Source organism: Schistocerca serialis, chromosome 11, assembly GCF_023864345.2.
Source record: "Schistocerca serialis cubense isolate TAMUIC-IGC-003099 chromosome 11, iqSchSeri2.2, whole genome shotgun sequence".
NCBI classification, from domain to species: Eukaryota; Metazoa; Arthropoda; class Insecta; order Orthoptera; family Acrididae; genus Schistocerca; species Schistocerca serialis.
Genome location: NC_064648.1, coordinates 37,119,536 through 37,132,848, shown reverse-complemented (window position 1 = coordinate 37,132,848; position 13,313 = coordinate 37,119,536). Strand labels below are relative to the sequence as shown.

General features: G+C 42.0%; 1 protein-coding gene across 5 annotated transcripts in view; it reads right to left on the bottom strand.

Annotated features, from left to right (window-relative positions):
* Positions 1-805: 805 nt before the first annotated feature.
* LOC126426776 (uncharacterized) overlaps positions 806-13,313 on the bottom strand; it is a 156,069-nt gene continuing 143,561 nt past the window's right edge. For 3 of the 5 annotated variants that reach the window (XM_050088769.1, XM_050088768.1, XM_050088770.1), the window contains one exon: positions 806-1,373. In XM_050088769.1, the coding sequence (XP_049944726.1) occupies positions 956-1,373 (418 nt within the window). In that variant the 3' untranslated portion in view covers positions 806-955. The remainder of the gene's footprint in view (positions 1,374-13,313) is intronic. The other 2 variants (XM_050088772.1, XM_050088771.1) reach the window with 1 other exon arrangement.

Here is a 13,313-nt window from a genome sequence, read left to right as displayed (position 1 = left end):
GTCGTGCCCTTCTGCAGGGTAATGCATTATGTGATCTGAGCTCGTCGTCATTCATCGGGCCTCATCGCCGTCTGTCACTTTCTTAGGCGCCCGACGAGCACGAACTTTACGAAATTTAAATTCACCACGAACAATATCTTACACCGCAACATAAAAAAATGTTGAACTTCTGTGATAAGTTTTGCAGTTGCACATGTCAGTCGTTCAAAAATTGCTGCCTCAATGGCTCAGACATTCTGCGGGGTTGCAGCTGTTACCGGCCGCCCGTTACAGGAGAGTCACAAAGATTCACACGGCCTTTTAGTAGAGTGCACACCAGCTAGAGACACTGCTATGGTCTTTCCCGTGCACACCGGGCATGTCCCTGTGAATTTCATTTTGTTTATGCCCTTTGTCCCACAAATATCGAACTACACTTCGCTGCTCTTCACAAGTTGATGACAGTAACACATGCACCATGTCTGCTTCACAGTTCGAGCTTCTCTTGCTAGACCCGCACGCGAAAATGAAAGACAGCCTGGAGGGCAAACTTCAAACTATATCACCGTCAGATTTCGACAATTCAGCTGCAATACCGAGGAAGAAAAAAATTGTGTTACTTTTGCATCAGCTCTCGTATACTGATGATTTTCAGACAATATCAATAGTAACCTCAGATGTCTTGCAGATGATGCAGTTATCTATAATGAAGTACAGAAGGTAGCAAAGTTATTAAAAATCACAAGAACACACTAAATCCAAGTGACATTAAAATAAGCTTGTTAATTATATGTAATAGGATAAAGGAATCAACAGACTCAACACATACCAAATTATTTTCTTTATTAAATACACACAGATTTCCTTATCAGAACAGAGCTACCGCATCCACTGAATTAATCTGTTTTTGCATGGCGTGTTTCTGCAAAACGTCAACAAATCGTGATGGGCACCCAATAATTTAGGGTAGGTCAACTTAATACTTACAGTAAGAATGATCAAAATTGACATGCGTAGTCAACATTTCACTGCCAACTTGCCTCAGTACATCTGGAACATTAGGCTTCTCAACAAGGTTTGGTTTTCCAACAGTACTCTTTCCTTTATCAGGCATTCGTTGCACTTTCGTCTCATCACTGCTGGCGCAATGCGGAACTTCCCTACTGACGTAAAAGTGAGTTAGTGATAACCAACGGTCCACTTCTTTGTCCATGATGCCTATTGTTTCCGCACTCAACTCACACGAATTTACATAGTTCACCAGCATCTGTAATTTAGCTTTTAACTGCGTCGCCCGAGCACCAATTTCCTGTCGATCGTTCTGTTTTGTAATTGGCGACAAACTGAGAGGAGCCTCCTCTGTCAAAGTAGTTTCCCTCCGTTCCACTGCTGCACTGGAAAGTAATGGAAACATCATTGAAACTACATGAATATACTTGTGTATGTTCAAAGTAAACAGTCAAGACAACAGAAAGTGTAAGTAGGAGAACACAAATTACAAATACAACAAGAAAGTTTACAAATTAGTTTACACTCAAGGTGTTTAAAAAAAATGGCGATGCCACAGTGTGACTAGAACTTGACATAAAGTTGCATAACAATATTGTATTCGAGACCTGTAATCAGTAGCAGTTCAGTTAGTAATAGTGTATACAAGTTACACACCTTATCACCAATATCGACAGCTGTGTCGGCACTGCCCACATCCTGGCACGCAAACGGTGGCAGCTGGAGCCAAAAACTAGACAGTTGGAGAATTTACTTTTAGAATCCATTACTGGCCGGTTTACTCACCAAAGCCTCGGAGCAAAATATGATGTTAATAGATTGAAATTTGTGTACAGAAGTATTTACTGATGAGCATACACGTACCTCGAAATAGCACCGACAGTTCTCGGAATGTAGCGAGTAAACCCAAATATTGTGTACCGTATTTACTCAAATCTAAGCCGCACTTTTTTCCGGTTTTTGTAATTCAAAAAACCGCCTGTGGCCTAGAATCCAGTGCAAAGGAAGCGGAAGTTCTGAAAAATGTTGGTAGGTGCCGCCACAACTAACTTCTGCCTTCGAATATATGTAGTGCTACACAGGCATGCTTTGTAGGCACAAAGATAAATACTGGCGCCAAAACCTCCGTGTAAAAAAAAAGGGTGGAAGACGAGCTTTTTTTCTCCGCCCCGAGTTTCAACCACTGCATTTTCATACATTACCCAACGAAGTAAATACAAATTCTGTATTGTTCATCTTCGAATGTAGAAGAATTTCAATGTACTACGAAAATCCGACTGGCAAGACTGTTTGGGATGTTTGTCAATTCGGCCAACTCTACGTTCTGAATTTTTTCCTACCCGGTGAGAAGAGATGGTTGCTAATAGGAACCTCATGAAATGTGAATCACATGCAGTATTCTCTTTACCATAAGAATAATACGAATATAAACATTTTGTCATATATTCTTTCGTGTTTGCTGCTATCTCATTTAAATCCTGCCTGCCTAATGAACTACGAAACTAGAGTGAGACAACAGCAAACGCAGAAGAATATACGTATCGTGTCATGTTTATATTCGTATTATTCTTATGCCTAATAGGGATACAGTCAGAAACGAAGCACGGCAACTGACTGGATTTTTAAATCTAAGATGACTAATTTCTGTGCAGAATTTGATGTACTAAAGAAGCGGCCACAAAGATTTTCAAACGTAGAAAAATTTTCGCCTAACTCTCAATTAGAACATGTTCCATCATACGCAGTCTATTATTTGGTTCTTGTTGATCATTATCACAGAAAGCAGTAGTGTAAGTAACAACAAATAGCAGTCTCTTGCCATTGTTTCACTAATGAGACGATTCCCCTCTCTTTTTTTTTTAATTGTAAGCGGCGGTAGCGCGCACAAAAGCAAGCCATTCTGCGAGCGGCGACAGGCTGCAAACACGCACTATCAGAATGCAACAAACAATGCATGACACAGTACAGTATTGCATTTTCAGCTTAGAGTGACGTAAACACCTATAACAAAGAAAACGGCACTTATCAGATCAAAGCAAACTAAGCAATCGATTCAAACCAGACGAAGCACGTAAAAAAGGAAGGGTAGCCGTATAAATACGGACGAAGCGCCTGACGCATAGCAATGGCTACCTGGTAAAGCTTAACTGCTAAGCTTACGACTCGAACCAAACTACTGTAGCTGTATCGTCATTCATTCGACCTAAATTGTGTCTCAGATTACAATGGACCAACTTCGTTTCGATTTGGAAGTGTAGCCTAAAACTTTTCTCTCCCCTTGAATTTCGAGTCTCAAGTTTCAGGTGCGGCTTAGATTCGGGAAATTTTTTTTTTCCTTTATTTCGAGTCTCATTTTTCAGTTGCGGCTTAGATTCGAGTAAATACGGTAATTTAGGCTCACATCTATGGATATCTGCCATACCACGTGACTTCACACGGGCATACAAATGGCTGGCTGGAATAATGTACTGTGAAACTGATCAAAATTGACGTGTGGGAACAGTGCAGCATGTGAAAGAACTGTGTGTCAATTTACTGAAAGTTTCATTACAACTGTCACATTAATCAGTAATGCAGCACCCACTAATTCTCTCCGTATTGAATGTTATGCTGACCAAACATTGCAACTTGGTCGCAGTCAAGATGTTAACATAGGAGGGGGCAGCCACACAGTGGTAGGCTCTTCCCTTTTCGAATTAAATAAAGCTCAGTCTTTCTCGTACAAGATATTTCGATCCCAGACTTAAAAATACACTACGAACAGTATTGCAAAATTCTTCTTCTATGTACACAAAACTAGAGACTTTAGGAACACGGCAAGGACTACCTAGAGCATTAGTGGGCACAAAACAAACTCAGCACGGAAAATGATATTGAACTTCCCGATTACAGTAGTAGCGTGACAGATGTTATAAAAATTCAAATCACTGAGCACTAAATTCAATGAATTCTTCGAAAAGTTACTGAAAATACATGGTCACAAACTGGTCCCTCGAAAGCAGGTCTGATAAACTTACTTCGACACCAGTTTTGCTAATTTGCATCTTACAAAGAACACGAAAATCATCAGTCACTAAAACATAGTAACACTTCTGGTTACAGTGGTATCTCAGCCAAATTACTAATATCTTATCCTGACTCAGTAGTGCCTCCCTCGAGTTACCTCTGTAATCAATCGACGAGTTGAGGATTATTTGCTGCAGGACCAAAGCTTGCAGTAGTTATGCCTATAAATAATGAGATGGAAAGCAGAAAAGGAACCCTTGTCAAAAATACCGATGTGTGATTTTTACGTTCAGAATTAAATTCTGAGCAATTTTATACAAACAAGATTTCTGTTAATAAATTTGAATGACTTATGACAGGCTGAACATTGGTGATGAAATATACACATTAAAAAAAGTTTCGCATCACCTCAGTTCCGAGTGATCCGAAACTTGTACAGAAAATTGGAACAGAGATCAACATAAACATCATTTCCGCCCTTTTTACTGCTGTTGAAAACCACACACTGCACATTGTACCACCATACAGTGAGACCTTCAGAGGTGATGGCCCAGATTGCTGTACACACTGGTACCTCCAATACCCAGTAGCATGTCCTCTTGCATTGATGAATGTCTATATTCGTCGTGGCATACTATCCACAAGTTCATCAAGGCACTGTCAGTCCATATTGTCCCACTCCTCAACAATGATTCACCATAGATCCCTCAGAGTGGTTGTTGGGTCATGTTGTCCATAAACAGCCCTTTTCGATCTATACCAGGAATATTAGATAGGGTTCATGTCTGCAGATCATACTGGCCACTCCAGTCGAGCGATGTCGTTATCCTGAAGCAAGTCATCTGCAAGATGTGCATGAAGGTGGCGCGAATTGTTGTCCACGAAGACGAATGCCTCGCCAATATGCTGCCAATAAGTTGCACATTCAGTCGGAGGATGGCATTCACATATCATACAGCTGTTACTGCACCTTCTGTGACCACCAGCGGCATACGTCGGCCCATCATAATGCCACCCCGAAACAGCACGGAATCTCCACCTTGCTGCACTCGCTGGACAGTGTGTCTGAGGCGTTCAGCCTGACCAGGTTGCCTCCAAACATGTCTCCGACGATTGTTTGGTTGAAGGCATATGTGACACTCATCGGTGAAGAGAACGTGATGCCAATCCTGAGCATTCCGTTCAGCATGTTGTTGGGCCCATCTGAGCTGCGCTGCACAGTGTCGTGGTTGCAAATGTGGACCTCGCCATGGATGTTGGGAGTGAAGCTGTCCATCATGCAGCCTATTGCGCACAGTTTGAGTCGTAACATGATGTCCCGTGGCTGCACAAAAAGCATTATTCAACATGGTGGTGTTGCTGTCAGGGTTCCTCCGAGCCATAATCTGTAGGCAGTGGTCATCCACTGTAGTGGTAGTCCTCGGGAAGCCTGAGCAAAACATGTCAAATGGTTCAAATGGCTCCAAGCACTTTGGGACTTAGCATCTGAGGTCATCTGTCCCCTAGACTTAGAACTACTTCCTCTTTGCAATTCATCCTTATGTCTGTAAGTAACCTAAGGACATCCACACATCCATGCCCGAGGCAGGATTTGAACCTGCGACTGCAGCAGCAGTGCGGTTGCGGACTGAAGTGCCTAGAACTGCTCGGTCACAGCAGCTAGTGAAGTATGTCATCGACAGTTCCTGTCTCTCTATCTCTCCTCCATGTCCGAACAACATCACTTCGGTTCACTCCGAGACGTCCGGACACTTCCCTTGTTGAGAACTCTTCCTGGGACAAAGTAACAATGCGGACGTGATCTACCCACAGTATTGACCGTCCAGGCACGATTGAACTACAGACAACATGAGCGGTGTACGTCCTTCCTGGTGGAATGACTGGAGCTGATCAGCTGTCAGACTCCCTCAGCTTAATAGGTGCTGCTCATGCATGGTTGTTTATCTTTGGGCAGGTTTAGTGACATCTCTGAACAGTGAAAGAGACTGTGTCTGTGATGCAGTACCCACATTCAACATCTATTTTGAGGAGTTCTGGGCACCGGGGTGATGCTAAACATTTTTGGTGTGTGTATTACTCTCAAAATGTTCTTTGTCAAATGGCACGGACTTGTTAAAGTTAACATTACACATTAAGTGGTTAACCTCTTCAGACAAGCAGCACATTATAGTGTTCAAAATTTTAAAAAATAAACTGGTCTCAAATTGAGAAAAAGTAGTGTACCCTGTACAGCCTTTATTTTTTTTTCTTTTCTCTGTGTTACAGCAGGGATCCTTTAGACAAAATTTTGATTTTGAAGTCATTAATGGACTCAAAAGAACATGAAATTTTGAATTAACAAAATCCCAAAAAAATAGATCACCAAGATCCCATACTTTACAATGGCCAAAGGATTTGATTTTCTAGTTGTAAAATGTGTGTGTGCGTGGTTTCAAGATCATTCACAAACAGCATTTTTGCCTATTCTTTGGTTCTGGAATACCCAGCTGATAAGCTGCTTCCTCAGGATCTTCATTGCGTGGGTGGTTCTGGTTCTACTTCAAGACACAGAAGGTCTTTTTATTCCTCTTTGCAATTCATTCTTATGTCTTTTTAAAAATATAATCTTTTCGTTCCTTTCTCATCCCTGTTTGAATTATTACAGCAGGAAACCAAATGGGTCCATTTTTTTGGGGAAAGTTGTGAGCCCAAATTCATTTCCATCAATGACCATTTTGCAATGTACTACCTTTGTAGCTAACAATGGACTCAATGATGAGGTTCATTATCACTTCTATTCTTCAAGACATTTAACCAGTCATGCATTATCACAAAAATTTCAACTTTTTCATTTTAGCAGCAACAGCAATAGGCTTAACATGTGTTGTAAGTGTAGGTGTTTGTGCTACAGTAATGTCAGCTGTTAGCTGGGATATTAGGGCTGCCAACTGCAAGTAAGTAACGTGTAAGCATTTGTAACTCTCATATAGAAAGGGGCCACTTGTCTCGTTTGGCATTATCCTATTCAAAAACCATTCTCCTTTTATAAAAAGCTGCTCTCAGAACCTTAACAATACCTATAAAATCTGGGAGATGCTTTTTGTGAAGCATTGCATATGCAGCTGTGGCAGGTACAAAAGATAGCTATTGTTACACCATTGTTATTTCCTCATAACGACAAGTGATCCCTTTTTAGAAGACTGAAATTTTTTTCTTTTAATGGTATTACTGACTCTTGTAGGTTCAAACAACTTTCAAATCGATACAAGTGTGCACAGAACGAAGTAAATTACTACTGACATTATCGAACATTTGTGCTCGTCCTGAAAATTTTACATCTCCGACAAGAGGTTCCCGTTTTGCTTTCTGTCTCGCATATGTCAGTGGCGATACGCAACTCGTCTCTAACTATAGAATAACCTCCCTCTCCCTCACGTTATCAAAATTTTTTCAGGAAGCAACTTACAACAGAATACTGAGCCACCATTATGAGAATAACTCCTTAGGGAATGAAAGTTCTCCTCCTCTCACCGATAGTCACAGTTTAACATTAGACAACTGAGGGTCACATTCATTGTGACATTCACGATTAAGTGTGCCTGTAAGTGTGCAATCACTTTAATGCTGACACCACGAACACGTTCAATACACCATCCATTAATGGAAATGCCAGAGGATTGTAAACATCTGCATTAAAATCACTGTTCCTTACTAATGAGACAGCCGTTTGACACAGCCACCATTACATTTGATCCGTTTCATTGCGGATCGTCTGCCCCAATGCCACTCACTCCGATCAGACACTCTCTCCGCGGCCGCCACCCCGCCGAGACAAAGGCCACCCGGCAGAGTAGCCGTTGCCCAGAGTCCCGGTACCCCGAAGTGGACAGGGACCTACTCCTCGGCTGACACAGAGAGATCACAGCTCAGGCATCGGCAGTGCGGTCCCTGCCTCGTCAGGGGGTTACCACCGAGAGGGTACGTGACAACCCCACCGTGACGGATCGACTACCGTGCTGGATTTTGGGTGCAGAGGTAGATCCGATCGATCGGTAGGTGCAAAAGGCAACAGTCCAGAGTGGAGAGGCAGTGCACCGAGTAAGGTGTCCTTCCCCAAATGGCCCGCACTTCGGTACAATTTGGAAAGTGACGTCGAGCCCAAAAAGGGGACCAGAATTTAAATAGCCAAAAAATGTGAGGGGGGAAAAGGCATTAAAATGAAAAAAAGTGAAAACACAAAAAGCTTCTAAAGTCCAAAAACAGTGACAAGACTTAGGTAAAAAAATAATAAGAAAGTTTTCTTTTAGTCACCTCTTACGACAGGCGAGGAAGGGTTGCGGGTCTGTTCTAGCCCCTGACACCACATGGAGGTAGGTGGATGGGCAAAAGGAGGTGCGACACGATATTAGGAGGTGCCTCACGACTTTTCACCTCAGCGTATAGTGTCGACACTCTGCAGTACGGCAACCGGAGAACAAAACCTTTCGACATATTTTGACACCAGCGAAAGTCTCTCACTAAGAGTTATTGTTCTCGTTCTATGCCAAGTAACTTGTCACTTCTATCTGTAGCGTTGTCACATATAAATGACACAGCTATGAATGCCCACAAAAGGTCAAAATAAACTTTCTGTAGATTTTTTAATTATCAAATAATATCGAGAAAGATTTTAAATTAGGAAAACCTTCTGCTCTCAAGTGGTAAAACTGTACTGCTTCTCAATAGAGACAATCACATCACCAAAGTTCAAATACAGCAAACATTCCAGTCAAAAATATCCTCATTCACCACTTATTTCTAACAGCCAAAATTTGTATATATGTGACTTATATGTGGCGACATGCCAGTCAAAAATATCCTCTTTTACCACTTATTTTTAACAGCCAAAATTTGTATATATGTGATTTATACGTGGCAACACTACAGATAGAAGTGTCAAGTTACTTGGCATAGAACAAGAACAATAACTCCTTTTCACACATTAGTGTGAGACTTTCACTGGGGTCAAAATACGTTGAAAGGTTTTTTTTAACTAGTTGCTATACTCCAGCGTGTGGACACTATACGCTGAGGTGACAAGTCGTGAGGTACCTCCTAATATCATGTTGGACCTCCTTTATATGTAAAAATAGAGGGAAAAATTCCCCGTGGGAAATATCTAAAAACAAAGATGATGTAACTTACCAAACGAAAGCGTTGGTATGTTGATAGACACACAAACAAACACAAACACACACGCAAAATCCAAGCTTTCACAACCCACGGTTGCTTCATCAGGAAAGAGGGAAGGAGAGGGAAAGAAGAAAGGATGTGGGTTTTAAGGGAGAGGGTAAGGAGTCATTCCAATCCGAGGAACGGAAAGACTTACCTTAGGGGGAAAAAAGGACAGGTATACACTCGCGCGTGCGTGCGCATACACACACATATCCATCCGCTCATATACAAACGCAGGCAGACATATGTCTGCCTGTGTTTGCATGTGTGTGTGTGTGTGTGTGTGTGTGTGTGTGTGTGTGTGTGTGTGTGTGTCTGTGCATGCGAGCGTGCGTGTATACCTGTCCTTTTTCCCCCTAAGGTAAGTCTTTCTGCTCCCGGGATTGGAAAGACTCCTTACGCTCTCCTTTAAAACCAACCTCCTTTAGTCTTTCCCTCTCCTTCCCTCTTTGCTGATGAAGCAACCTTGGGTTTCGAAAGCTTGAAATTTGTGTGTATTTCTGTGTTTTTCATTGTGTCTATCTACCAGCGCTTTACTGTTTGGTAAGTTACAGCATCTTTGTTTTTATATATATAAGGCAGAGCACTGGGTCTTTTTAAAATAGATCTTTTTTTCCTTATATACATTTGTAACATTAACTGAATTTTCTGTAGGTGCTTGACAGAACATGGCAACAATGATGTTAAACAGAAATCACTTCCCCAATTCTCTGCAAATATTATACAAACCGGCTTTCAGCTTCTTTGGCTATCATCTGGTGACAACAGAACACCGATACAATGAAATACGACTTACACAGATATTACATACGTAAGACAAAAAAATAATGAGGTAGCTAATGTTTGCAAAGGTATGTCTTACATCTAACACAACAGCTGAAAAATAAAGTTGAACTTACAACTGCAATCTATTATTTGGATAGCTGAAACTAAAATTAACACAGGGGGAATAAGAAATTGTGGTCGGTCATTTGAAACGGAGAGGTCAGCTTGCGCTTTTCTTAACAGTGTGTGACACTTTTTTTCTCAAAGTAAATTCTACGGTTTATTTTGTGTCGCAAGATGTTTCGCAAAGCTCGAGCCTGTCTTCCTTACTGTCCAGCTTGAGATAACCTGGCTGCCACAGATCTGCCCGACTGTAATACAACACCACAGCACTTGCTGGTGCTTACAGATGACCCACTCTTTACTAACGAGTAATAATTTAATTGTGCTATTATCGTAGACTGCAGGTCTGTAGTTGTGAGGCTATCTGAAATTCTGCCAACATACGGAAAGCTGCACACGTTCTTGCAATTACTGGCTAGCTCCTGTTGGCCAGTACACAGAAGTGATGTAATCTGATGTGTGTTCTTTATCCATAGAACATTATCAATCAGGTCAGAACTACACTCATTACCGAAAGTGGGAAGTTTGATATTCTGTAACTTGAAACACAGACTGAGATAAGGGAACTAACTGGGAGTCGTGCACCACGGAATGGAAAGCCACCTCTCTGTGACACTGAATTCCGGGAGCTTGCAGGGATTATCATATCTATAGCTATGTTTTTTTTTTCTGTAAGTACTAAATAAGTGTGTCACTGATGTAATGTCCAAACAAATTATAGAAGTGCCTCCCAAATCCACTGCGAACTTCACAGAAGTCGCCATCGATGGTCGCTCCTGCCTACGGATGTCTAACTTGACTCACTCTACCATCTGAAACGTCTCCTTCGTTATTAACTGATGAAATATCTTGTACAAATCAATGAAGGCAACTCGCTATACAGGGTGTTAGAAAAAGGTACGACCAAACTTTCAGGAAACATTCCTCACACACAAAGAAAGAAAATATGTTATGTGGACATGTGTCCGGAAACGCTTACTTTCCATGTTAGAGCTCATTTTATTACTTCTCTTCAAATTACATTAATCATGGAATGGAAACACACAGCAACAGAACGTACCAGTGTGACTTCAAACACTTTGTTACAGGAAATGTTCAAAATCTCCTCTGTTAGCGAGGATACACGCATCCACCCTCCGTCGCACGGAATCCCTGATGCAGCCCTGGAGAATGGCGTGTTGTATCACAGCCATCCACAATACGAGCACGAATAGTCTCTACATTTGGTACTGGGGTTGCGTAGACGAGAGCTTTCAAATGCCCCCATAAATGAAAGACAAGAGGGTTGAGGTCAGGAGAGCGTGGAGGTCACGGAATTGATCCGCCTCTACCAATCCGTCGGTCACCGAATCTGTTGTTGAGAACAGTACGAACACTTCGACTGAAATGTGCAGGAGCTCCATCGTGCGTGAACCACATGTTGTGTCGTACTTGTAAAGGCACATGTTCTAGCAGCACAGGTAGAATATCACGTATGAAATCATGATAACATGCTCCATTGAGCGTAGATGGAAGAAACTAAAATGAGCTCTAACACGGAAAGTAAGCGTTTCTGGACACATGTCCACATAACATATTTTCTTTCTTTGTGTGTGAGGAATGTTTCCTGAAAGTTTGGCTGTACCTTTTTGTAACACCCTCTATAGCTGCAACGTTGAGTGGTTGGTGAGCACATAAAACTAAACTGAAAACATTGCTACGTTTTCTGACAATTTTCTTTTCTCAAACCTAACTAATGTAAAAAAACACACACAAAGGGGATCTTCCCCTCTACAACTGGTTGTTAAATAAAGGCCCAGTAGGTATCTACGGATAACTCGTAAGATACTGGATTTCATTAATGAAAGGAGTAAATACAAAATTATATAAACTGACAGAAATCTCAACATAATCTATGTCACTAGGTACTGAACCCGGTAGTAGGAGGTTGCCCACCTAACACACTCCATGAGACACAAAACATTGATTTTCAATGTTCCATGTAATATTGATAGAATTAAAAACAATTAAATGCTGTCATGATCCACTCATTAAAAGGAATAGTCTAACACTGAAGACTTAAGAGTGTCGTCCTCTTTTGCTCGTGCCTCTGTCCCACGGTCGGCACAGTTAGGGTCGGATTTGGCTCGGTTAATGTTTGAGGGGTGGCCGAATGCCCTCCCTGTCACCACCCCCTACCCCCTGGGGCGGAGTTAGTGTACGCCAGCTGTCTGCGTCTAGGTAATCCGTGAAACAGTACGAACGTGTTCAGATGCCTGCGAGTCGTGTAACTGAGGTGGACCGTGGGGACCGGCCCGGTATTCACCTAGTGGGATGTGGAAAACTGCCCAAAAAGCACATCCAGGTCAGCCGACATACCGGCCCACATTGGTAATCTGCCGGGCAGATTCGATCCGGGGCCGGAGCACCTACCCGAGTCCGGGAAGCGGCGCATTAGCGCTCTCGGCCTACCTGGCAGGTCGAAGGTTTAACACAGTGTACGTGTATCTCGAGGCAGTGTAGTTCACGGCATGCAAATTACCCCGACCGTGTTTATGCAGTATTGCAGAATGAGAGCTGTTAGTGCCTTACGACTAGTTTAAACATAATTTCTCTAAATATCTTCTCACTTACACACTGAATGTAAAATGATTAGCACATTAACTCATTAATCAGATATTTGAATTTATTTTATATGTGACAGTTCAATTCTTTAAAGATCAGGAGTTTCCTGGTAATTCTTTAATAAGAAAACGGAAAGATTTGACTGTGCGGCAAATGGAAAATTGGGAACGGGGTTTACCAGCTTAACTACTAATATGAAGGGCTAAAAGGCTTCGTGTCAGGCTGATGTTTTCTTAGCTTGAACTTATTCTGCTATTTAAAACTGAAGAAAAACCTGTAAGATAGCAACTTAAGAAGGCACCTAAATAAACTGAAGGAACCAGAAGTTGTATAGAGTTTCCAAGGGGGAACTGAAACAATTGAAACTCTCACCAATGTAACGGGTGAGACCTACCACAAAGATGACTCACCGAGTTGCAGACAGGCACAACAAACGAATTTTGGCCCTCACTGACCAATACCTCTAGTCTCCCATATCAAAGAAATGAACCAGTTCCTCCACCATCCCTTTACCTCCTGGATCCCCACTCGTCACCGTTGGCACCACCTACACTCCAAACCCCCTACCTCATTCCTCATACACCTTACTACCTCTCCTTTGAAGGGGACACGGCACCCTACTGCAGCAACCCGCT